The following is a 27339-nucleotide window of genomic DNA, read 5'->3' as shown; positions in this document are numbered from 1 at the left end:
AGGGTGGAGAAATATGCTGATCTAGCAGCACTAAGAGATTTTTTTATAATTTAGGAGGCCCTCCTTCCATGCTATTGGAAATTATGTTAATTTGGTTTGACGCCGTTTATAATTTTTTCTTCCTGATCATTTTTGTTTTAAGGGGAGAGTCATCATCTAGAGTGTAACGTTAATTCTAGGTATTCAGTAGCCCAGTCAAGCTCTGTGGGGTCTAATTGAAAGCAACAGTTCTGGAAGATTATTGATACAGTAAAGTAAAGTAGCGAGGTATTAATGCAATGACTGAGGCAGATTTTCAAAGAGATAAGGTAATAATCTGAAATAGCTTCAGACTGTGGAATTATGAATATATTTTGTATTTTAAATCCAAATGTTAATACCAAATAAAGGGTGTGTAGACCACTATGAGTGGGTCCTATAACATTCTAATTAATTCCAACAGGATCTATAATGGATACAACTGCTGCTTTAAAGGAGTCTTTCTGATTATCAAAATGCTTTGTCTGAAGAAGTAGCTAAATTTGTGATGAAATCTGCAAATTCTATGAGAAAATTAGAGTAGGGCCATGGGGATCTATAAATAATAATTAATGGAATTGACAGACTAGACCAGCTTTTGGACACTTAATATTTTATGTTGGTGTAAAGAACTTCAAAGGTTTTACATTTGTGTTTAGTTTTATTGTGTGATGCTTAGATTATTATTATAAATAGCTGCAACTCAGCCTCCTCTGTCATTTAGACGGGGCTGGTGTATGTAACTATACCCAGGAGGACTCATTTAATGCTACATATTCATTCGGTTTAATTTACGTTGCTGTCAAACACATTATATTAAACTCCTGGTCGGTAATAATAAAGTCAGCGCTTTTGATGTGAGAGATCTAATATACAACAATCCTATCTTTAGATCAGAGGTGCTGGCTGTGCATTTAGTCCTATTTAATTTATTGTTAATCAGGTTACTTAAACAGACAGCCTGAGAATTTTTACATTTTGGTTTCGCTCGGGGGACAGACACAGTCTCAATATGGTGGATCCTGAGTGACGACTGTTCAGCTAGCAGACGGTCGGTTTAGCCTGGCTGTCTGCTCCCTGGCCTTGGCTCTGGACAGTCACTTGTTAACTAGTGCTGTTCTGAGACTATGACCTATACTACAAGAAATGAGAGCAGCACCTTCCCGCACTTACAAGCCAACCTTGCCCTTAAAATTGCTCCAATTATCTAAGAAGCTCACATTGTTTTTGGAGCACCACTCGGACATCCAGCAGCTTAGCGACCATAACCTGCTGTAACCTACATTGCCATGCCACATTGGGATGGGGCCAGAGCATGTTACTGCATCGGCCATTGACTTTGCTAATTTAACCACCTCTATTATATTACTCTTAACCTCTGACTGTCGAAGGCGTATATAATTAGCTCCTATGTGAAAAACTCTTAGAGAACCTGTGCTTTCCTAAAAACCTAAGCTGACCTGCTATGTCCAGCACCCTGGCTCCCTAAAGGTCTATCTAATTTCACATGCCTTAGAATAGAGTCTCCTATAACCAGAGCTCTTTCAGGTTTCTCAGCCCCACTGCGAGGGCTCTAATGCCGGATTCGGGGGAATGCTAACTCCACTTAGGGCATCCGGACATTCCCCTGCAGAACCTAGACTGCTCTCGCACTTACTGATTCTCTCTAGACTCTGGATGCGGTCCTCTAAGGCTAGGATCTTCTCAGTCAAAGAGCAAACTAACGTTACACTTTACTTTACTTTTCTACTTCTCAAAGATAAAATTATCGCTAGCAACAAAGAAAGACTGACTTAACATGTCACACTTTACACATTGAATGAGCTGGATGCTTGCTATAACACAGAAGTTACGTACTTTAATGTGGTTACTGTAGTGTGTGTTCATAGTTCTGATTGAAATAGCCTCCACTCACTGCTTTCAAACCCTCAAACAAGGAATAAAGCGCCCTACCAAAAGAAAAAAAGAAAAGAAACAGAGCCAACAGAAAGTAGAAAACACAGAAAATCTAAACTATATTTTGAGATTTTTATGCGATGAGAAAGAAAAAAGCGAAACTGTAAAAATTGTAACGCCGATACTGCTGAATTGCTACAGATAAAATCACATTGCCATGTTTGTTGATGAGGGCATCATTAGCAACAATGATAAACAAGGAAGAGGTCAAACAGCCTTCAGACTTGTGCAGAAAACTTTATGACTGTCTTGCTGAAAATTAGTAAAGTAAGTTTTCAGAAAAAGGGGGGAGAGGAGCCAGATCAGGAATTCTTTTGCTCCTTTTCAGAGTATTTCCATTGCCCTGTTTTAGCAGCCCCTGCAGAAATGACTGTGCTTAATGGAAGGCTGTTCGAATTTTATTCTGGTGGTTCCAGCTGCTGTTTCTGTGCTTAGCTTAATAAGATGTGCATATATATATATATATATATATATATATATATATATATATATATATATATATATATATATATATATATTTCAAATATTATTGTTAGACCTAAATAATGTAACCAAATAGTGCAATAATATTACATTTATTTGTAAGAATCATTATAAAGTGCATGAGAGAGCTGGGGCGTGTCTAAAGGGGGGGCAGGGGCACGGGTTGTGTTATTCAGCCGCGATGAACCAACTCTGTTACGTTTCTTCCAGTTGTTACAAAGATACAATCACTTTCCCAAATAGTCTGCAGTACCGTGATAAACGCTAAAATGTGGGCTTTTAATAGTGTTAGCGTTCTGACACTTGGAATGTTAAGATGTAGAATAGTAAATGCCTGTTTGTATTGAATAAACAAACCTTTTTACATGGTAGTCATACATTTATTTATTTTTGTTTGCAATGTCCAAGAACAGCTTCACATTTAAATGATTTTTCTGATCTTTAATTAGATGAAATTATAGAAATTAAATATACTATTTGTGTAATATTGATGACTAAATTAAAGGTTTGTTTATTTTAGACAGAATTTTGTGGAAATAAATGAAAAGGGGACTTGAATGCCTGACCCCCTTGTCAGGCATTCAAGGTTCATTACATTCAATGTCAAAGTATAGATGCAGTACAGTGCAGTTAAAAACAATTATTGTCTGTTTAATGGTTTTTATAAAGAGTATATGTACTGCACAGGAGTCCAGGTACTTGTGCACTGCCATTTATATGTCATCCCATTTGTGTTGAGGAACATGACTTTTTCCCTTTGGCCCCCCCTGACTGGTTCTTGGTCCCCCCCCCTGTGCCACCACATTAAAAAAATTCTAGAATCCACCCTATGAGAGAGAAAGAGAGTGAGAGAGTGTGTCTGGGTGTGTATGAATCACCTGCATCTGCGTCACATCAACTCACTCAACTACATTATTATGTTTACAATTGTTTTAAAAGATACCTAGGACCCGTGCATACCTGTGTTTTAAACAATTTATATGCATATAAAATAGTTTCCTCCCAGTAGGTTATTGGTTTGATGTTATTGCAAGCAAGAAATTTATACTTAATATTAAGGTATTTATATTTGTTACTTAATTTAGGTCCCCTGGTGGTCTAGTGGTTAAGATGCAGCGCTCTCACCGCTGCGACCCGGGTTCGATCCCCGGTCAGGGAACCATCCCCAGCCACTCTTAGTGCCGGTCCCAAGCCCGGATAAATTGGGGAGGGTTGCGTTAGGAAGGGCATCCAGCGTAAAACATGTGCCAAATCAAAACGTGCGGAGGATCCGCTGTGGCGACCCTTAAGGGAAGAAGCCGAAAGAAAGTTTTATATTTGTTACTTAATTTGAAACAGGGTAAATATTTCAACTCACCAAAAGTGCCATGATATAAAGTGTTAAACACACTTAGACTTTAACATACATGAGCTCATAGATACTGTAATTACTTATATAAATGGGAGAGTACCACCAGAACTCACACCTAAACTTGCAATCTCATGATGAACTCTTCAAACCTGTCAACTGTTGTAGGTGCATGAATAATCAATAATCAACAAGGAATAATCACTATCTTCTATCTTGAAACAAAGACTCAGGTTACAGCCTACAATATACTGTCTATATCGGGGACAAATATGCAGGAACAAACAATAAACCTAATGTATTTGCTTAAAGGGCACAGAGACATTAAATGGACAAGTGATACATTGGTTCCCAGGGAAAGACATCTGTCCCTTAACCCCTATGATATCCTATACCATATGGGTATTGTCCTTTTGTCATTGTAAACAAGTGGTCATTAAAGAAACTGCCCTCATTAGAAAATCCAGATAAGTTTTGGTAGATATGAGCATCTGCTTACTTTGCAATACCACAAACAAGTCCCAGTTTCAGGCTTCAGCATGCTTAACAACATAAGGGAGGTTGTCTTTCAGAGCCAGATGACTCGGTGTTCATTTCTCTTTCAATATTATCCTTTTTTGACAATTAATGTTATTTTCACAGCTTTGTTTTTGATCAACTTAAGTAGCTGCTCTTGGATTCTCTCTTAGACTATAGCATGAAGCTGGCAAAATGAAACGTACAGCTTTGATGTATATAGAAATTGGCTGTTTTTTGAGTTGCACTAGTGGATGGATCTTAATCTGTTCTACTCTACCTACTGAATACTGGAATTTCTCTGAGGTAGGCGATGCTGTACTCACCACGGTCAACTACTACTCCAACCTGTGGATGAACTGTGTATCTGACACCACTGGTGTTTCTGATTGCAAGTACTATCCTTCCTTGATGGCCCTTCCAGGTAAACCCCTGCATAAGACTTCTTACAATAAATTATATTAGCATCTTTTCAAATGAAATCTTTAAATAATATATAGACTAGTTCAAAAATATTTGGAGTAGGCTTTTCGCCATTGTCCAACTGCAGTGTAAAGCATTCTGAGCAACTTGAGCAAAAAAAATAAAAAATAGTTCCATGATATATGAACTTTAAATTTCATCCTGCTAATTTTGTCAGCAGACACATCATTAAACAAATCTCATTTGCTGCCATACATAGATGCCATTAGACAAGGTGGTACATTTTGGATCACACACACTGTTCCTTTGTCTATTGTAAATATTGGCTGATGAATTAAATGAACTTAGTCTGAACTCAGTTTGTCCTTCACATGGCATATGTTTTTCCCCATATTCGGGAACATGCTGATCTTTGTCTCGTCTGTCTGTCTATTTATTTATCTACTTAAAATGTTTTTGAAAAACACATTTTTATACATCTTATGATAAACCCTCTGTATTTCATCATGGCATTTGTTTTCTGTGATCTTCAGTTACTTCAGTTTTCTTAAAAATGCACAAAATTTAAGATGAAATTATAAAACTCAATCATTCTTCAATTTTACCTCTAATATACCATGGTAAACATCCAATATAATTGAAATGACCATGATCAAATACTTATGGACTATATGGAATGCTATACATGTTGTAAGAAGATTTGTTGATTAAACCCTGCACTCTTTCTTCAGTTTTCATGCATATCTGCCGTGCCCTGGCCATTGTCTCTGTGATTCTGGGATTCTGGGGGGCTGTACTTACCTTGATTGGAATGAAGTGCACCAAGATTGGGGGTTCTGAACTTGTTAATGCAAGAATAACATTATCAGCAGCCCTTACTAATATGGCATCAGGTAGGACACGGTATTTAAATTGAAATATTGTTTTTTCCTGTCTGTCAATACAATAATGTAAAATATTTTTACATCACAGGACTCAGTGGTATGGCAGTCTACTCGTTGTGGGGAAACAGAATGCGGATGCAGTTTATTGATGCAAATTTTAAACCACAGAAGTAAGTGATCCCAAAAACTTGTAAATAGTTTTAGAGGGTTCAGAATATCATAATGAATCGAGGTTGATGAGCTGATCAGGCAGGTCAAGTAATGAAAGTGCATGGGCACCATCTTGTGTCTGCCCTGGCAATTACATACTGCCTACAAACGCTGGAAAGCACTGCAATTCTCAGAGAAGTTAGTCAATCTAAATACTTGACAGTCAAAAAAAAAAAAGAAAAGGAATTAATTTAACAGAATAAACTACTATTTTGAATATAGTGTATTCTTTTAATTTTTTAAGCATTTAGACACAACGCTTTGCAATAGGCAAACTCATGTGCAGTCACTTATCTGCACTATGAAATTCAATAGAATATTTCTTGTCCACATGAAATTAAACTAAAATGATTTATTCATCTGTTTACTGGTTTTGCAAATACTCTGTGTATACTCTTAAAATAAGCTCTTTTGAGGCTTAATATGTTGTTCTTTTTCAGATTTGAACTTGGTGCAGCATTATTCATAGGATGGGGAGGTTCCAGTTTGATTATATGTGGAAGTGCAGTTTTGTGTTATTTCTCCGGGAAAGAGGGAGTGAACTCAGGGTAAGGTTAGAAGACAGTAATCGGTATTAAACAAAGTTAAAAGTATTGCACAGTAATTAATACAATTCTAACAAAGCTGATATTCTGGGATCCCTAATGCCACATTTCACTCCTCTCCTCAGGTCAAGAGACACTCTGTTTCGGGAAGATGCTTACACAAGAGCTCGATCAAGAGCGACATATGTGACCGCTCGAACTAGAGGGACCTATATGTTGCCTGACTACTCCAAGCCCAATACAGCAGCATACATGCCCCCTTTATTCAGTTCATCCAGAAACAGCAGGGGATACAAAAGGCAACAAAGGGTCTACACATCCCGCAGGACAGCAACTGCCGTGCCACTTAACATGGATTCCTATGTATAAAAGCCCATGTTTCAGAAACAACCTACTGAGTGGAATTAGTTTGGGTGCTTGAAGTGCTCATGGAAAACTAAAAACAATATGTATCCATTAAAGATAAAGATAATCTGAGATGTAAAATAATTGTCATTTTCTATAGTACACTTAAAAAAGGTTATAAAAGCATGCATTATTCTTTGAAAAAGTAATAAATCAGCCGTAAATAAAATTTAAGGCAGCATTTGGAAAAAGTATTCACTAGACTTCAATTGAACCACTTACAGCACATGTAACACTTCAATCTCTCTCCTTAAAGAGAGACCCTCTAACACATTATCACAAATCATTACACATTTAAATGACTTCAAACATTCAAAATACAGGTATTATAATCGGATCATTGTTACACTTAATCTAATACTTTTTTTTCATTTATTAAATTTTTACATTTTTTATGATCATTAGATGTATGTTGCCAAAGGGCAACAAGGTACAGTAAAGAATTCACATAACCCATTAAATTTTTATGATGGATAGTAGTAGATTCATTCATCTTTACTAACTGCTTTGTCCTGCTCAGGGTCACTGTGGCCTAAATTACTTGTTTACAAGTGAAAACAACAACAACAAAAACATTTGTCTTGTAGTGGCGATTTAATACTATTTCATTTCTTGAACTGGGTGTAGTGTGTGTATACAAAATTTACTGTTTATACAATTTTTTATGACAAAAGTGTGAACATTTACAGCAAATTCATAAAGTAAAAAATGTATGTACACCTTGTAACACTGTATATAAGACATACAAAGAAAATAAAAATATTGCTAATAAGGCTCCCTGAATAGTTTGGATCTTCAAATTTGGAGTATTATTACAGCTACTTGAATTTATATGTATGTGATGTGCAGCATCTCTGAGGCTTGATCAGCAGCATGCATAATAAAGAAATCTGTTTAGACCATTTAATTCTATGTGCTGACATTTAGGATTATTATTGCTTATTAAAAACTATATATTTATATACCATCCGAGTCGTCCCAGTCACTAACTGTCACAGTACTGCTCTTCAGAGTGCTGCCAGTGCCTGTATCTTTAAGACCTGAAAAACACACAAACACAAAAGTGTTAAAACAGATAGTTTCATGTGAGGGTTAATGAGCACTCACTATAGCAGATTGTGCATTAAAAGAATGTTTCCAACAACTCATGCAAACCTTTTCAGACCGCTTTGAGAGCAAAGGGAGGACCTACAATGTTGTAGGTTCCAAATGCTTACAATGCACTTTTTATATATTTTTTTTATGCTTAAAAAATTTATTGACTTGGTGGTATGTTTGTAATTTCTTAATTGGTTAAGATTTCTACAAACCTGGCTCTTGTTCTTTGCTAGTAAAAGTTCCCCACACACTAGTGCTGGTGTCAAGACTCTCTTTGCTCTTCCTCACAGGGGCAGAACTGGTCTTGGGTGTGGCAGGAACATCCTCTAAAGAGGAAATATCCCAGTCATCATCATTATCTTCCTTACAATCTGTGTGCTGTAACATATGAAGTGACACTCGTTAAAACATCCAGCCCAATCTATGCATTTTTTGCATAAGTAAATGTATAATTTATAAAATCATGTCTCCAGTACATTTTTTTAAAATTACATATAATCAGTGATTCAGTTCTTCAATGTTCTTCTTCCTAACACACACTGGAAAATGCTGTAACAAGCATATCTCAAACAAGTTCAAGCGGATTTTTGTTGTGATGCATGTTTGTAAATTTCCCACTGGGAGAAGGAAAAAAGGAAGGAGGGAAGGATAAGATGAAGGAAAAGAGGAAAAGAGGAAGGAAGAAATGAAAGAAAAGAGGAAGGAAGGAAGGATAGGAGGAAGGAAGGAAAAGAGGAAGAAAGGAAGGAAGAAAGGAAGGGAGGAAGGAAGAAAGGAAGGAAAAGAGGAAGGAAGAAAGGAAAGACGCAAAAGAGTAAGGCAGGAAGGAAGGATGAAAGGAGGAAGGAAAAAAAGTGTCTGTCTGTCTGTCTGTTACGAACAGGGAAATCAAGCCTGCTCCAAGTTTTGACAAGAAAAACAAAGGTAAACCAATAAGGTAAAATCATAAAACCACAAACTCTTGACAAACAACAAAATCTCAGTAACTAGAAACCCAGACTTACATAAAACAGATCATGCTCATCAACTAACTGACTGTTTTGAAAAGCAGTGGAATTTATTGTTACCTGTTCATTATATTCAAAATAATTAAAATTTTATTAGATCTGATTCAGAGTTCGATGCTAATGATAAAATCACTTAAATTTAACCAAACAGCTCTTACTTTAATCTCCCACACAGCATCATTTGTGTTAGGGCCTCCAGTAGGTTTATCTGGGATGGAAACCCCTGCTGTTTTTTTATGGCTTTGGTCTGCAGGACGCTGGTCCAAATTATTGCTTAGTGTCTTCACATAACCTATTGAGAAAAACACTGAATCGGTGACAAACCTTTCGGCATCTGTGTTCCCCAGTTTAATCATAAACATATTATAACATTTTGTCAAATAGAATGCGGCAGGTATTTCTCAGACATAATTATAAAAGGATTCATGTATCTGTAGACTAGATGTTTCCAACCTTTTACAGTATTGTTCAAAATAATAGCAGTACAATGTGACTAACCAGAATAATCCAGGTATTTTATTGCTACGTGGCAAACAAGTTACCAGTTGGTGCAGTAGATTCTCAGAAAACAAACAAGACCCAGCATTCATGATATGCACGCTCTTAAGGCTGTGCAATTGGGCAATTAGTTGAAAGGGGTGTTTTCAAAAAAATAGCAGTGTATGCCGTTGACTGTACAAACTCAAAACTATTTTGTACAAACATTTTTGTTTCTAGGATTTAGCAATCCTGTGAATCACTAAACTAATATTTAGTTGTATAACCAGTTTTTTAAAACTGCTTCACATCTGTGTGGCATGGAGTCAACCAACTTGTGGCACCTCTCAGCTGTTATTTCACTCCATGATTCTTTAACAACATTCCACAATTCATTTACATTTCTTGGTTTTGCTTTAGAAACAGCATTTTTGATATTACCCCACAAGTTCTCGATTGGAATAAGGTCTGGGGATTGGGCTGGCCATTCCATAACATTAATTTTGTTGGTTTGGAACCAAGACTTTGCTCGTTTACTAGTGTGTTTGGGGTCATTGTCTTGTTGAAACAACCATTTCAAGGGCATGTCCTCTTCAGCATAAGGCAACATGACCTCTTCAAGTATTTTGACATATGCAAACTGATCCATGATCCCTGGTATGTGATAAATAGGCCCAACACCATAGTAGGAGAAACATGCCCATATCATGATGCTTGCACCACCATGCTTCACTGTCTTCACTGTGTAATTTGTAATTTTTTTTAACAGAGGGACTTTGCGGGGGATTCTTGAAAATAGATTAGCTTCACACAGACGTCTTCTAACTGTCACAGTACTTACAGGTAACTCCAGACTGTCTTTGATCATCCTGGAGCTGATCATTGGCTGAGCCTTTGCCATTCTGGTTATTCTTCGATCCATTTTGATGGTTGTCTTCTGTTTTCTTCCACGTCTCTCTGGTTTTGCTCTCCATTTTAAGGCATTGGAGATCATTTTAGCTGAACAGCCTATAATTTTTTGCACCTCTTTATAGGTTTTCCCCTCTCCAATCAACTTTTTAATCAAGGTACGCTGTTCTTCTGAACAATGTCTTGAACGACCCATTTTCCTCAGGCTTTCAAATGCAAAATACAAGTGCTGGCTTCATCCTTAAATAGGGGCCACCTGATTCACACCTGTTTTTTTTCACAAAATTGATCACCTCAGTGATTGAATGCCACACTGCTATTTTTTTGAACACACTCCTTTCAACTAATTGCCCAATTGCACAGCCTTACAAGCGTGCATATCATAACTGCTGGGTCTTGTTTGTTTTCTGAGAATCTACTGCACCTACTGGTAACTTGTTTGCCACGTAGCAATAAAAAATATACTAAAAACCTGGATTATTCTGGTTAGTCACATTGTACTCTTATTATTTTGAACAATACTGTAGAACGTTTGATCAAGACACATGCATGTTCCTTTTGTTAAAATGCAACAAACCAATTAAATGTAACAGGCATTGTAAAAAGAGAAAGAGGATGTTATATATAGAATGTTGTTCCAAAACTGCCCAGGCTTTTCAGATTTAGCTGGTTTTCCTGTTTTTAAAGCCTACCAGTGGTTTACAACCTTTTGGTAAACCCTTTGTATTTTCTCTGTTGAAGCCTTTTTTTCCCCCAAATGTTGACAACTTCACTTACATCTTGCAGGGTGTTATTGGCTGTTGTGAAGCACTTTTTCTTCAATAGGGAAGGAAATCTTTTGTCTATCACCACAGTTGCTTTCTGTTGTCTCCCAGACTGGTTGGTCCTCCTGAGCCCACCATTGTGCTCTTACTTTTTAGGAACGTATCAAATAGCTGATTTGACCACAGTGGTAATTTTCCAGTCTAATAAAGGCTTGCTTTATTTGCAGTGACAACTATGGCCTTTAAGAGTTGATTCCAAATGCCATATTTAAAACCAAACATAGACCTTTTATCTGCTTACAAAATAAGATACACATAAATTTAAACTGTCCATAGTTAAGCAAGCAGTTGGCCAATTACACATGTAAAAATGCTGTAATCCCTATAAGCTGATTTCGCTATAAACTCTCAATTCTTACAGCTAAAGGTCTGCACTTCTGTCTTTTCCCTACCTCAACATCAATACAGTATGGTGGACATAAGAAAAACAACCACAATCTCAAATACAAAATCATTTACTCTTTTACTTGGTAGTGTTTGCTTATTTAGAATTAGTTAGTGCTGAGTTTCTCTTTTCCTGTTTTAATATATGAACACAATGGCTTTGTCATGGTACATTAGAGAAGGTTAAATTATTTTAGAGCTTCAGGCGTTAATTTTCTCATTTTAACTAATTAAAAATAAGTTTCTTACTAGACGAAGTCTTTCGCACATTTCCATTCTGGTCTGTGTGTTCCTGCAGTTGATTTAGGGAAATCTCCTCCATCTCGCTGCCTTCTGTCCACTCACTCTCACTTTCTGCAACAGTCACATTCGTCTTGCTAATGCTAAACACCGGTGCCTGTTGAGATCCAGAGCTCTGATATGAAGCTAGAGCTGAGGGAGCAGTGTGCTGCTGAACTACAGTGGAGTGGCTTTTCACTCTGCCCGAAGAGTGCCTTATTTTCTGTGCCTGAGGAGAGTCTTTGTCGGACTCCTCTTCTGAGGAGGAGTCTTCAAGTACACTGAATCGAGATGGTCTGTTGAACAAGAGATTTATGCTGTAAGTGTTCTTTTTAAAGTTAATTTGTGAGTAACAAGTCATCCTTCTAACAACCTCTGTAGAAATTCATGTTCTGAAATATACTCAGTTCACTTACCTGTGTGGTGGCATTTGTGTCAAGGTTGTGGGACGAATGGCATTGTTGTTCTGATGAGCTGACTGTGGTGTGTATTGCTGTTTGGCAGAAGGGCCTGAGACTACATGAGTGACTGTAACAGAAAGACTGTTGGACTGTGACCTGGCCTGAGGTAGAGTACGAGCTGAAAACAGATTAAAGTTAGTAAATTTTTTGTCATGCTTAAACCCAAAAAAAAAGAACCAGAATGAATAAAAGCTGTTTTATAGAACAGTGTTCAAAATGATAAAACTGTATTGAGGGTTAAGGCACACAATGTCTTATTTGTTAATCAAAAATACAATATAATCAGACACAGTTCAATGAAGTTGAAATGTGTTGAACTGAATTGTTCTGCTAATTTGCGAGTTATTTAAAACACTTTATTTCTATGGTACACGGCTAAAATTTGTTTCTTCTTTAATTTAAGTGCTTACATGCATGCTTAATAATAAGGAATAACTTTCTACAAATACAAACTTCATGAACCCTAATAACGGCAACAAACGTACATTTTAAAAGTATAGATGGGTTATATCACAGAAGATCCTCTATACTCCTCTACGCAAAAAAATAAAATTATAGAGCATATTATCACATCCAATGAACTGCAATTACTTAAAAAATTTACAGTAAAATAAATTAATCCTTATTAAAGCACAGAAGAACTGAAGTGTTTTGTCGTTTTGATTATATTTATTAAATAGTATATCAAGTAGAAATAGAAAATCAAGCAACCCCCATGTGTGCTAAGAAGAACACATCAAATTAAATGTAGATTTCTAATATTTACAATGCTAACAAAAACACAATATTCATTGTTATGTAGATAACATACAAAGCCTGTCAAAATTAGTGAGAGCAATTAGTTTGGAAACACCTTGGCTTTTATATTTTTTTGAGACACATGAATGTTCCTTCTGTTTGTATGCAACAAACTAGGTAAAAGGCAAAAACACACAAAAATTGGACAGTAGATCTCTAGAAAAAGGTTATGTGGACATATGAGTCCAAATTAAACTTACACCCACAGTCAAACATGACGTTGGAAGCTTCATGGTTTTGGGTTGTTTTGAAGTAGGAAAGATTGGAGACTTATTCAGGGTCAAACGAATACTGAACCAACATGGCTACTATTCCATACTTAAATGCCATGCAATTGTGACTGTGGCTAATTGGATTTAATCATACAATAAGACATTGACCCAAATCACATCTTCAAGCTCTGTAAACATTATTAAGAGAGCAAGAAGTAATCTGGAGTGTTATCAACTGTGGAATGGCCTGCCCAATCACTGAACCTAAATCCAAATGAACTGCTCTGGAATTGCAAGATGAGAAAGAACTATCCAACCAGCAAAGAACATCTGTGGCAAATGCCACAAATGCCAAAATACACAAAGCTGTTATTCATGCTAAGGGTGGATTGAGTTAAACGAAAATATAACAAAAGTTATATATAAACAATAAACAAAAGTAGCATGCATGTTGCTCTTAAAAACAACAAAAGTTTTTCCTAACTTGTGACAGTGAAGACAAGTGAAGTAAAAATGCAGAATGCTGACCTTGTTCAGATAGTTTGGACTTGGCAGCTTGACTTGAGCACCTTTCCTTAAGTCTCTTTTCTAACTTTTGGATGAGATCATTGCGCACCTTAGCATATTCTCTTCCCTGCCGCCTGTCAGAGACCAGACGAGCCATGGTGCTCTCAAAAGTTGTCTTAGAGAGCCCTCTAACATCCTGAAAGAAGAACAAATGTAAGCAGAGCAATCATGTTGAATGCCTTTTGTAATTAAACACCAGAATGAAATCCTGCACTAGTAGGGTGCATATGCTGACTAAAGTGACAAAACACCTACAGGATCAATGCCTAAATGTAAGAATTTTTCATTAAGGCTTTGCTGCACAGCCAAGTGCATGTCCCTCTTAAGGCTAGGATTCTTCAGCAGCTCCTTCACTTTCTGCTCTCTTGACTGGCGGGCTGCAAGGCCTTCAGAGTAGCTTGATGAATCTGGGCAGAAAGAAAACCCTGATAAATTGTCCTTACTTCAAAAGAAAATGTAACAAATGCATCTGTCATAGGAGAAGGCACAAACAACCAGAGCAAAACACACACTCATTTTCTGATAACATATGTAAAGAAAGCATTTTCAACAACATGCTCATAACACCTCTATAGTTACGCAGGGAAAGAGTCAGAATTCGGCTTCCCACTGAGTTGCATCTCTCCTTCCTAATATCTTAAAATACATGGTACATGCTCAATGACTGGACAACACAAACCATAAAAATGGCACCCATGCAGAGTACGTGCATACATGCCAATGACGTCTACATGGCATTGTTTGTTTTTACCTTTGTCCTCCTCTGAAAGCTCCATTATAGGATCCAATTTATAGACCAAACTGGACTGCTCTAATAGCACATCACAAGGAGGTAAAGGATCAGACAAGAGTTGAGTTAAAAATGGACTATTAGAAGCTAAACCCAGAATTTCCACCTGAACTGCTAAAGAGTTTAAATTTTCGAAGCATAAATATAAAGCTTAGTGGATTGTCACCATTAGTAAGATGATCTGCAAGGACATTTAAGCAAAGTCAAACACAAGTGAATTTCTCTTATATCCAATAGGTACATTTTAGATATGGACATATTAGTTTAGATTAATATTTAATATTAGAAAACAGCTCATTACAAATAGAGCACTTGTGCATTATTATATGAATAGAGTGATTGTCCTAAATTCACGTTAAATTAACAACTAAAAGTGAATGCATCTGTGGATAGCTGAAAAGCAGAGTATACAAGAAAGGAACCAAAACTCTGGAGGATCTTTCGAGATTCCAAATTTGATAAATGACCTTACATTGCTTACTCTGTACTTTCTTTATGCTTACTAAGTATTACAGACAAAATAAAACTGGCTGGGTAAAAATATTTTCGTTAAACTTTTTTTAAACAACCATCTGTATCCAGAACACATCCGAGTATATACTGTATAAAGCACATTAGGTTTTTTTTATTGAGATCGTATCCATTACTACTTTCACATGCACATAAATAGTGTAAAGATTAATAAATAAAAAAGGGGAAGAAAAAGCAGAATTATTACAACATAGGGTCTCTGTATAACTGTTTGTCAAGATGCTATAAATGCAATCAAGAACTGAAGTGCTCTAAAATTATAGAAAAACAACTGCAGAGATGTTATTATAAGAGAAGCAAAAGACGGTTAAATCATCTAGCAGAGCACTGGCACAATGAATCATGTCTTTGTACACTCACATGTCGTGAGTCATATTTAATGCAAGCACCTTTTTACATTTTTTACTGTTTCAGTATATAAAATCAATGATATATTTCCTGTCAATTTAAATGAGCAACTTGGCGAATCATGCATTTATCATTTTAAGCATGGAATCTACCATGAGTCAATTATCACAGATATTCATGAACAAATTTAACAACAGTTTCCTTCCAATTTTTATTTTTTTTTATCTATTCTTATCCATAGCAATAGCCCACTCTTTGCCTGTTATTGCCACTTAAGGGAACTCTAGGTAGTTTCCCTGTGCTTAGAACTGTCTTAACAAGCTTCAACCACATACTGACTGACATTAAATTACGGATGTGATTAAAAAGTGCAAAATTATAGGCAATTCCTATACCTTGTACACAATATGAATGTAAATACCTCAAATTAAAAAGAGAAATTCTACACATTGAGTTCATATTCATGATATGGCACCAGCATTATTAAAGCACCAGAATTTATAGCAATAGAAAACAATTCATTAATTCGACTTTGTAAGAGAGATAGAGAGAGGGAGGGGGTCGACGAAAAGAAATGAAATTAGTAGCTAACATACCACTGACCACTACTCTTGTTTTAGGTTCTGGGACTGTTGCAGGCTCTAAAAGAAAATGAAAGTCACATTTTAAAATGAATTACTTATACTTATTATTACATATTTAAAATAAAACTGTTACCTTCTTTTAGTAATTTGGATTTAGTGGAATCTGCAGTGAAATGTTTGATCTGTGAAGCACATTCAACAATTAGAAAAATGTTTAAAATGTTTTAAATTGAACAACAACGAAATCATAAGTCATTCTATCAGCTAGCACATAGAAAAGGTGGATGTTTAATATGCCAGGTAGGTTTGCCAGGTAGGCAATGGGATTCCATTGCCTTTGGCTAGTCAAAAACCTTAGCAACCTCGACAAACAATGGAGACGATACCATGACGCATCAGATCACAATTAAGTGCGTGTTGTTTAATTAAACATACCAAATAATAATATCTGCTTTGCAAAAGTCAACAGTCAAAAGTCTATACAAACCCGCATGTTTTGGGATGTGATCAGCTTTTGCTGCTCTTCCAGCCTGTGTTCAAGTTTCTTCACCTGCCTCTCTACTCTTTTTTTCTCCTTGGAGACAGTGGTGTGTGCCTTGAACAATGCTGTCTGAAGCTAAGCCATAAGAAACGTTCAAATAAATGTTAAAAAGACAAAACACTAAACAGTAAATAGTCACGCCTTACCAAAATAGCATGACAAATTTAAAACCTACCTGCTTTTTTTCACTCTCAAATTCTTCCTCTATTTTTTGCATTTTTGCTGACCATGCCATTTCCTGAGAGAAACACACAACTTATTTCAGTGTGAAATATCTTTTACAGATTTGTTTAATCTTTAACATTAATTTGATGTTTGTACAGTAAATAGAAAAAATACACACATACTAAACCATTACACACATATACAGTCTTAAAGTATTAAAGCATGTAAATATTTACACTGAAGAGGGAGGATTTGAGATCAAAATATGAGTAGAGAAATTTTATTTCTTGACATTTACATGTCGAATTGTGGGCAAAAATTAAGCCACTGCGTTTGAATCTCATCCGAAGTCCTTTTGTGAATGGTCATCCAATTTGGCTTCAATTTTTAAGGGACAATTTTCTCAATAACAGTACGAGGTGATTCCTGGAGTTTTTAACTTAATCCATGCATTTACTAGCAATTAAGTGTGCTCCCGCAGCTCTCCAAACTTCATGAATAAGATGGAGGCAAGCATACTGGAGCACTGGAGTTAAGTCAAGAAGCTTTTATTGTCATTTCAACCATATATAGCTGCCACAGTACACAGTGAAAAGAGACAATGTTTCTCCAGAACCCTGGTGCTACATCACACAACATAGAGCTACAAAAGGGACACCGAGCTAAGGACTAAAATAAGTTGTTCTAATCACATGAAGTACATCGTGTGCAACCTGATGCAAACAGACAATATAAGACTGAGACAGACAAGCAAAACACACAATAGTGCCGAGCAGAAAACCTACTGTATAATATGTTATAAAAAAACAGCAAGAGCAGCAAATGAGAGGTGTGCAAAACAGCGTGTAAACGGTTTAATGATTATAATATAATAATAATAAAATAATTGAGGAATAAAAGTCTGCAAAGTAAAAACAAAAGAACACAAATAAAAATGTAATGCTAGGTAAATATAGATAGCTACCAGCTAGCTAGTTAACTCATGCAAATTATCTCTGTAGGAGAGGGACTTCGTCGGCATAGATAGAACATGGAATCAAGAATTTGTCTTCGTCTTTTAATAACTGTTAAAAAAAAAACAAATCTACTTAGCTGACCTGATTTTCGAGCTTCTGTCGGAGTTGGGCAGCCTTCTGCCGGAGCTTGTCTTCACTGTTCTGCCCAAATCCTGCTGGTCCCTTCACAGGCTGCATATTCTCCAGCACCTTACTGCTTTGCTGCAAGTTCAACACTTGCTAGAGGACAAATAAGAATTCAATATTAATCTTGTTTTAAATCATTTGAGAACACTTATTTTGGGAGGTGTATAAAGGAGATCCTTTAAGTATAACTTGATATGTGATAATTGTACAAAATAATAACATATTATTAGTGTTTTACTGTATAAAAGACAAAAATTTAATCATACAGGAATTATTATTAGAAAACATGATTTAAATTTTCCAATCAAGTAATTATGTTTTGGTTAAAGTATTAATATATTATTTATAGTGTCCTTGAATATTATTGGAACCCTTTGTAAATGTGAGCAAGGAATCTCATAAACCATCGCGGTGGGATGATACTGCGCATGTCTGGTCCTAAAGCATTTTCGGTGGCGCCATTTTTAAAGTACGTCGCGGTAAAAAAAAAACAAAAGGATTATCACGTACTTTTTGAGTTGACCTAAAACAGTTAAGATATTTATAAAAGTAAAAAAAAAAATTTAGACGATAACATTGAATTACGGGACCCCTTTAATCAGATTTTAATCAAACGTTTACCTGAAGAATCGTATCCAGTCGTGTATTATTTTCTGATTAAGACCGAGTGTGTCTACAAGGGGAGAATCGGTAAAGACTAATCGGAGTGTGGACAAGGACTGCTTTAGGAAAGAGTCGGAAACTTTGTCAAACAATGTGGAAGACGTCCAGCTTATGTTTGGTCACTAGCAAAAACGTCCTCTGTTTGGCTGGTTGCTAAGGTAACCGGAGAGGTTATTAGTGCGCAGTGCACTTGCGGGGGCGGGTAAGTATGTATGTCTATGCTAATAATAAATCCCAATTGCTAACTGAATTCTATTAAATTGAAGGAAGTGACATCTGTACATCTCTAAGGAGCATCTCACTCGCACCCCTGCCTCCTTCGAAAAGCAGAAGTGTGTGGATGAGGGTCTGTATGGTGGGAGCGGGCTGTGTTGTTGGATTTTAGTCACTTGGAATAGAAACCAAATTTCGCATGAGTCGCCGGTCACACGTTTGTGTGGACTGGTAGAGGGATTTATGGTCCCAGAAAAAGAGACCGTAAAAAAGAAAAACAATTCCGCTAATTATGCGTTTCGCGATTGTTTGATACAAAATCGGGAGCTGTGCGGAAAACCGTCTAGTGGCAAATCAATTCCGTGTTCACAAGAACACAGTAAAAAAAATGTGTGTTATGGCAGTATATGATTATATGTTCGGTTTATAGAAAGGGTTATCCCACCCTCTTAAATCGATTACATTTTCATTCGGTTTGGTCATTTTTATTCTGATTGAGGTGTTTATATGGAGCATTTTCATTCGGCTTGGACTTTTAAACCGATTACAATGCTCCATGTAAACGCACCTAGTAAAGCCAGCGTATACCACCACGCGCGTTACCAAATTAATTGTGTTTCATCACAAATTATTGGGAACATAATTTTTCTTGTGGTGGACAATGTACACAAACCATGTACTTGAGTGAAAGTGGATACACCAGCAACAATATTACTCAAGTTAAAGTACTCCCTATAAACTAAAAAGTAAAAGAATGAAGCATTTGCCTTTAAATGTACTTAAGTAGCCAAAGTATCGTGATTTATTATGGCTATAATGTTCCTATTATCATTTTTGTCACAAGACTTTTTGCTTAACTCAGTTTATGTGAAAAGACTAATGTTAAACTTAGCACACCAATCTATTAATAGAATGATTAATATACACAGAATGATAATTACTAGTCAAACACTAATTCATATCTATTAAAATTATCATGAGCCCAAAACCACCTTTTCAACTACTATTTCAACAACAATCAAAACAAGTTCAAAACAGCATGCAACCACGAGCAACATGGTCAAGTTTAATTGCGAGAATAAACATATGTATAAGCGGTCTCCCGCCAATGTTTGAAGGTGTGCATTAGCTAACCAGAAACATTCAAGGACCAAAGATGTCACGTGCTTACATGAACGAATGGCCATTGAAATAGTCTATAGTACATATTTTCTGTATTTTATCTATTTATATTTGGTCATTTTTCCCAGTTCTGGGTTAGGCATAAATAAACACATTTTTGAATTTTACATATGAAAACTCACGTTCTCTAGGCTTTGGTTTTTATGGAGCATGGACTCCATGTCTTTCTGACATGCCTGCTTTACTTCATCTATTCTGCTGTTCATGCGTACACGCTCATTTTCCTTCCAGACCTCCAGCTGTTTCATAAAGTCTGCCTGTTTCTGAGTTAGATCCTTCTCCTAAAAACAGGGAAATAATATTATTAGATGACAATTTAAGCAGCAAGCGGATGGCAATTTCCATATCAAATTATTGTTACAGGTTATTAGAACAAATACAGCATAAAGGTGACGAGTAAAATTCTATAACAGCATGGACCCAAACCTTATTCCAAAAGGGCAACATTAATTTTTTACCAGAAGATACCTCTGAGAATGACATTTCCATTAAATCAGTTACATTGTCAATTTTTGTCAGTATTTTACCTTACTGTGAAGATGACCTAATTGCCTCCTGTGAGCAAATGTTTTTTTTTTTTTTTTTTTTTTTTTATGTGGAGTCAATCAGTAAGTCTGATTTTCAGCAAAACAATCCTGGATTAAACCAAAGCAGTGAGAATACCCAAAGCAGGCTATGGGCTGACCTGTTTGGTATTGTAATCTTTTTGCTGTGCCTCCATTTCCGATTTAGCCAGGTTTAGCTGATCCTGTAGCCTGATGATCTCTTCTTGCAACTTTAATGTCTGAAGATCCTTCTGATTATCAGTGATCAGTTCTAAGGCAGAAATTGCAAAACCTTTTTCAATGCATTAAGTGGAAATTATTAGTTATGTGCTATATGACAAAAATGTCAATGTTGCATTTATATTCATTATGAATATTACATAAATTTGGTAAAAAAAAATAAATAAAAAAAATTAAATGTAACATTCTATTACATTCCTGTTTAATTTCATTTTTGCTGACGTTAAATAATAGGACTGTTAAACCTTTTCCAGTTAACAATTCAAAATTTTGTGCTATATTGGAAAAGTGTACTCGTGATTTCACTGAACCAGTAATTGCAAATTGTGTTATGTGAAGTTTGACCAATAAAGAAGCATTCTATAAATTCTGGTAAATCATAGCAAAAAAGCCATTAATTGTGGTCAAAATAATGTTCAGCAGTCAATAACCATTCTGCACTACTGGTCTTATCAGCTTGTTTCATGAAAGTGTGCAGCAATATAGGCTGTTCAATGAGACAACAGTAACTGTTACTGTACATGTACATTTCTAATGAAACCTAATGTGTAGCATCACAGTGCATCACCGGATATGTACTGAAAGCATACTGTGGATTTTATGCACACAGTCATCGTATTAAGAAAGTACATAATACTTCAATTTTATATTTTAATTTATAAGGCCTAAAATGCAATTGTTGGTCACAAACTTCTTATAACAAATTAATAACATTAAATGGGGAACAGTAAATACAATTCGAATTCAGCTCAACAAGAATAGCTTTAAGTACATTACTTTCTAAAATATTTATTTTTTTAAATCAGATGGTTGTGGTTTCGTAGCATAGCCAAGCTGCAGCTGCCTTTCAAAAACAAGCCTAGATTATCACTCCTTCACCATTATGACTATGCACTAGGAGTAGGTAGTAAACTAACTATAACTACCAAAATTCCTGCTTTCATAGAAGCAGTCCTGATTAAACAATTGTTCACATTTCATTTATAACACCTGGCTGGTATTTACTACTTTATTATTACACAAGTAGGAATTAGTATACTTATTTTTCCGAATGTAGTTTCTGCTGACAATATGCTTTTCTTTTGTTTTTCATGGCATTCTATGTAAACTCTCAAAATCCCAGGTGTGTGACCCCAGGCTAACAAAAACAATTTCTGAAATACTCAAACCAGTCCACATGGCACCTACAACAATGCCATGGTTGAAGTCACAATATTCTCTTATTCTGATAATTGATGTGAACATAAACAGAAGCTCTTGACCCGTATATGCAGGTTTTATGCATTGCACTGCTGGCACACAATTGGCCATATTTTCCCATATTGCCCACCCACTAAAACTCACTCATGTCATGCTCCATTGGATGTCTACGCTTCATGTGACTTTGCAGGAATGAGGTGTTCATGAAGGCTTTTTCACAATGCTGGCACTGGAAGTCAAGAAAATTGAAATTGTAAAAATCAGGTAATAAAGTTACTAAATCACATAAAAATCACATATTTTATGTTGTTATGTAGAAAAAAACAGATGATTTACTATCAGGTCAATAGCCCTGAAAAATATATATAGACAGTAGGGGATTAAAAAAAAATATATATATTTCTTTAAAAAAATGTAACATAGGAAAATATAACATGCATATGAGTAATGATTTGGTGTTTTTTCAAAAGTTTATTCAATCAAAAAAATAAATTAAACAAATTAATTTGAACTGTTTTTTTTGTTTGTTTGTTTGTTTGTTTTTTTTAAATGAAGGGCCAAAAATGTAACTTCACTAAGGAAAATGGGCCAAAACTAAAATGTTGCAGTATACTAAATATATTATTAAATAAAAAAAAAAATGCAATGGCTCCTCTCCTTTATGATTTCCTAATATTGAAAACATTTCTTTGCTTAACTGATGCAGTTTTATTTTTAAAATTCTAGTTCAGTGAAACTTATAGTACACTGCGAAATAATCTAATTTATTGTTCAACAGAGTATAATACCTAATATAAATACTTATTGACCTTTAATGAGAGACATACATCTGGCACATATTTTTCAAAGGTTTTTCCAAATGGCATTTATTTCCCCCCTTTTCTCATATATAGCATGGCAGGCCAAATCAATGGTCACCATGGGCCAATTTTGGGCATCTCCATTTAAAAAATATTTTGTTTTATGTTGTTGGCTATTCATTTTTTTTTGGGATAATAGAATGCTAATTTTAGCCAGCATAAGTCATCACTCATTTTAAGGCTTACTAGTTAAACTGAGTCACTATAAATTTCAAATGATGTCTATGTTTTAATACTTACAGAAGTTTGGAAAAAAGGTGACTGTGGCACAGCAGAGGTTTGTAAAGCCATCACTCACAACCAAACATCCAGTAATTAATTGCAAAGGAAACAGAGGCATTACAAAAAAAAGGATGCAATATAATGTATGCAATCTTGCATTCATCGTCCAGCCATAATTACAGTTAAATGTTTTAACATTTCAACGGTCAGATTAAAACGAGATTCTATGTTCTACTATATCTTGAGCTACACAAAGTGGTGACAGTTAAATGCAGCTTTTAGCCAAGTCATCACAGCACCTAGCAACCACCCAAACACAATATTTCTGGATTATCATTAAATAAACATTTTATATTCAACAAGGCAAAAAGAGCAAATATCACCACACTGGAAATATCAGTGGCAAACCTATGATCTAAAGTGGATCTAAGTGGATGCATGTCCTTGCCACCAACAAATTTGCTTGCACTTGAATAATGAACACTGTTTGCCACTAGTCTGACTAACCTTGCCTGTTCCCAGAGTTATTATTTATTTGTACCTGCCCATTATATTTTTAAAATCCAGCAATCAATTTACACCAACCTTATGGTAATTAGTCAGGCCTGCACTGATCATAGCTTGCTGAGAGGCAATAATCTTCTTCCGCTGCTTTAGCTCATCTTTTAAGGACTTGATATCCTGGCTCTGCTTTTGCAGCTGCACCTGGAGCTGCTGCTTCTCTTTGACCCCTGTCTGAAATTGTTCCTCAGCAGTCTGAAGGCTAAGAGCCAGGCAGTCCTGTGAGTGTAGCAAGTATTCAATTGTGAGTTGGGCTAGCCGGAATAGCTTGAGCAGCGCTGGGTCCACTGGGCTCTGACAATTCAGGCACCGCTCACCTTCTATGCTACAGAATGTCACCCCTGCAATGTGCTCCTGGAGCATCTGAAAGTCCAATTCACAAGCCACACGGTCCACATCAACTGCATTAATCCGACGCCAGTCCACGCTCTCGCGTCGGGTACGAAACTTGAATGGTGCAGAAACAGAGGCTGCTGACATGGCCAAGCTAGCAGGTCTACTCTGGTCACCTGAGGATGGCTGGTTCCCCAGGGAGTTCAACAAAGAAGGAATCCCTGCTGTTGCATGAGTTTTGTGGGGTTCTGGTGAAAACGGGTAGTAGACACTGCTGTAAAATGGCTAAAAGAGCAAAAAGAAAGGCTTTGTGAAATACCATTCACTCATAACATTCAAACCACATTCCAAATACTGCATCCCACCAAAATAGCTCTGACCTGTGAAGGTATGGTCTGTGACAATGTTTATGTTGCTGGTACATGTAAAAATAGGACCCACATGAATGAATGACAGGACCTAAAATTCCCCATCAGGACATTGTGCCTTTGCTGGCTTGCCTTCTTCCCATTCTTGCCATTTTTTCTCTCCAAATAAGTGACATTAATGCCAAAAATGACACTGGCTGCATTCATGCGGATGGTACTTTGACATGTGCCACTTACCTAAACAGTATTGCTGATCAAGTACACCCCTTCACGGTAACAGTATATCCAAATAATGGACTTAGAAGCCTCTTTCAGCAGGATAATGCTCCATGCTACACTAAAGAGATTGTTAAAGAATGGTTTGACAATGCTGACAAAAGAGTTCAAAGTGTCAGGCAAACAGTTCAATCCACAGAGGATTAAAAATCTGCTGCTAGTTTCCCGGTGCCTAAAAAAACCCATAGGGCCCATACCTCAATGGGTCAGAGCTGTTTGGGCAGCACAGAGAAGCCCTATACAATGTCAGGCAGATGATTTTAATGTTAAAGGTGACACACACAAATACACAGTGCCTGGCCCAAAAAGAAAAGTCACACTAATATTTTTTTGCACCACCTTTACAGATTGTATTTTTCATGGCAATCTTAAAATCATAACACTGCCCAAGACTTGTACAGTAGGCACTGTGCATGACAAGTACATAATTTATTACGCTGCCATGCCTTTACATGGCATTTACTTTTTAATAGGGTAAATCTGGATCATTACACCATTAACAAGACCACTTTTCCATTGCTCCTATGTAATCTTTATGCTCTTTTTTTTTTTTTTTTTTTTTTTTTACAATTAGACTCACTAACCGGTTAACTAATCTCCTAAGATTCATATCAGTAATTTGCCTTTTCTAAAATGCAGTAACATATCGACCACAGGACTGTTAGGATTAAAAGAACTGTTTAAGGCTGAATCATTTTATTCACTTTATATATATATATATATATATATATATATATATATATATATATATATATATATATATATATATATATATATACACACACACACATACAACTGAGTGATATTAAAAGTGATGTAGAATGCCAAAGCAGGAAGTGCTCAAAAATTCTTTTTTCCCCCTCATTTATACATCTCTCTCTCTCTCTCTCTCTCTCTCTCTCTCACATATATATATATATATATATATATATATATATATATATATATATATATATATATATATATATATATATATATATATATATATGAGAGAGAGAGAGAGAGAGAGAGAGAGAGAGAGAGAGACACACACACACACACACACACACACACACACACACACACACACAAATACATATAAGCATAAATACACTGTGAAATGCGGTACAATGGATCATACTCACAATACATATGCTGAAACCGGCATTTATCACTATAGTAACGAACACTAACAGGGAAACAGAACGCGTTTGTTACCCAATTTAAAGGCGATAAAGACACGTTACCCTATTTTGGAAACCCGGCCAGTCTCCTTACCATGCTTTATTGTAATGGAGCCTGAGAGGAACAGTAACATGCATTTCAGCAGCGGTTCCGCTCCAGACTGAGCCTCGGATCAGCACGTCTTCTCAGTGTCCATGGAAACATGAACGCGTGGCCTACACACTGCTGCCAAACAAGGAGGAGAAACAATACAATCCCGTTCTATGATGAAAAGACTAAATGTGACAAATCCAGACCATATACATCGCAGGGTTTGCTCTAAATGATGCTTTTGAATAAAGAGGCTGGTGAATTAAAACACTGTGGGACACAATGTGTATGTTTTCATACACTTCCACGAAAGATACTATAGTAGATACTATACTTACAATTACACTACAAAGCAACACGGTTAGTTTAGAAGAAGCAGCAGCTCAAATTAACCTACAATAAACGAATTAACCATCTGATTTATTTTGACTTATTGATTGCATGCACTGAATTCAAGCCCTTTTCACTACGTGCAATCTCTTGTGTTCACCTACCGTTCATTACGGAGCGAACCACAAACCCGCTAGCTTCTTCACCTCCAAACCATCAAGTTAAGAAAAGTTGCAGGACAAAACAAAGACGCGTGTGTTTCGGACTGTTTCAGGTTTGCAGTCATAAAAAAAATAACTCAAAACCATACAATGACTTCGCTTTTCTGACGTTTCCACACCATACCTGATAGTGCTACATATACAAATCTAAAATATTATATAGTAGCAAAGGTTTGAACCAAAAGCTAACCAACGTTTCCGAAGGAATGGCGAAGGAATCAACCGTAAACAAAAATACATGTAGTTACTTCTCAGAGAGCAGATACCACCTAACAAAGATGGTTCCGAATCAGACTCAAACGGATTATGTAGCGGTGAAGACGGAAAATTTCTTAAAAATACAACAACAACAACAAAAAGGAAAACCGTATGGGAAGTGGGAAAAACGATTTACCCGACATGATACGGGGCGGTCGTGACGTAAAAGACAAGGAGGAGGAGGAGAAAGGGGTTCACACCGTAGCAGCTGAGGAGGAGGAGGAGGAGGTTCCTACTACTCAAACTACACCGCATTGATGTTTTTCCATCATTTCGGTATAATAATCATAATTTGTTTCCACCACCGCTAAGGAACGCTCCTAAACAATGTTGGGCTATAACTTTATGTTCAAGTACTTCGATATATCTATTCACTATCCAGCCTGTACATCCATGCAATAATATATTCAACAAATCATGTGGCAGCAGCTCAATACAAAATATTATGCTGAAACATGCACACCGAACAGGAGACTGAAGAAAAAGTGTGAGATACTGCAAGTCATCTTGTCCTCTAATCCCACCACCTGCCAGTTGGATCCAATAACTTTCATGAATTTCCAAACCATCTCACAAGATGTCCTTCATCAGTACCATCATTAGTGACTCTAAAATATATGTTCATGTTCCTTCCACATTCATGAGAGCTAAGCTTATCCACATCTTCAAGAAACCCACTTTTGATCCCTCAGACATGAGTAACCATCA

The 27339-nt window shown here is 36.3% G+C and overlaps 2 protein-coding genes across 15 annotated transcripts; one reads left to right on the top strand and one right to left on the bottom strand.

Moving 5' to 3' along the window:
- Positions 1-4332: 4332 nt before the first annotated feature.
- Positions 4333-7148, top strand: cldn10d (claudin 10d). The gene is made up of 5 exons (XM_083534604.1): positions 4333-4745; positions 5476-5637; positions 5717-5798; positions 6279-6386; positions 6509-7148. The coding sequence occupies exons 1-5, from the start codon at positions 4517-4519 to the stop codon at positions 6750-6752; spliced, it is 825 nt and encodes a 274-aa protein (XP_083390730.1). The 5' UTR covers positions 4333-4516; the 3' UTR covers positions 6753-7148.
- Positions 7149-7363: 215 nt separating this feature from the next.
- dzip1 (DAZ interacting zinc finger protein 1) lies at positions 7364-26849 on the bottom strand. Of its 14 annotated transcripts, none has more exons than XM_083532416.1 (20): positions 26317-26757; positions 25826-25957; positions 24530-24662; positions 23616-24209; positions 22093-22177; positions 20649-20779; positions 20086-20244; positions 17861-17998; positions 16774-16836; positions 16545-16673; positions 16191-16239; positions 16070-16114; positions 14556-14615; positions 14060-14211; positions 13766-13940; positions 12183-12345; positions 11737-12062; positions 9052-9185; positions 8099-8264; positions 7364-7828 (listed from the first exon to the last, which is right to left on the bottom strand). In XM_083532416.1, exons 4-20 carry the CDS (start codon positions 24069-24071, stop codon positions 7746-7748), a joined length of 2514 nt encoding a protein of 837 aa, XP_083388542.1. In that variant the 5' UTR covers positions 24072-24209; positions 24530-24662; positions 25826-25957; positions 26317-26757; the 3' UTR covers positions 7364-7745. The 14 variants fall into 14 exon arrangements, 13 of the variants coding, with proteins under 13 accessions (XP_083388542.1, XP_083388543.1, XP_083388546.1 ...); XM_083532417.1 differs by having other exon boundaries at positions 24530-24629; XR_014531921.1 differs by lacking the exon at positions 24530-24662 and having other exon boundaries at positions 8099-8212; positions 26317-26788.
- Between the last annotated feature and the right edge of the window lie 490 nt (positions 26850-27339).

The sequence above is a fragment of the Silurus aristotelis genome (assembly GCF_946808225.1).
Source record: "Silurus aristotelis genome assembly, chromosome: 2".
NCBI lineage: Eukaryota > Metazoa > Chordata > Actinopteri > Siluriformes > Siluridae > Silurus > Silurus aristotelis.
The sequence above is the reverse complement of the archived record's forward strand: the minus strand, read 5'-3'. Positions and strand labels throughout refer to the sequence as shown.

What these genes read in the sequence shown, in the direction of transcription:
- cldn10d (XM_083534604.1), top strand. Translation starts at nt 4,517, where the DNA reads ATGAAACGTACAGCTTTGATGTATATAGAAATTGGCTGTTTTTTGAGT. An exon ending in TTCCTTGATGGCCCTTCCAG is followed by an intron (nt 4,746 to 5,475) that starts GTAAACCCCTGC and finishes CTCTTTCTTCAG; the next exon opens with TTTTCATGCATATCTGCCGT. An exon ending in CCTTACTAATATGGCATCAG is followed by an intron (nt 5,638 to 5,716) that starts GTAGGACACGGT and finishes TTTACATCACAG; the next exon opens with GACTCAGTGGTATGGCAGTC.
- dzip1 (XM_083532420.1), bottom strand. An exon ending in TTGAGAGTGAAAAAAAGCAG is followed by an intron (nt 16,674 to 16,773) that starts GTAGGTTTTAAA and finishes CTTATGGCTTAG; the next exon opens with CTTCAGACAGCATTGTTCAA. An exon ending in AACAAGAGTAGTGGTCAGTG is followed by an intron (nt 14,616 to 16,069) that starts GTATGTTAGCTA and finishes ATGTGCTATTAG; the next exon opens with AGCAGTCCAGTTTGGTCTAT.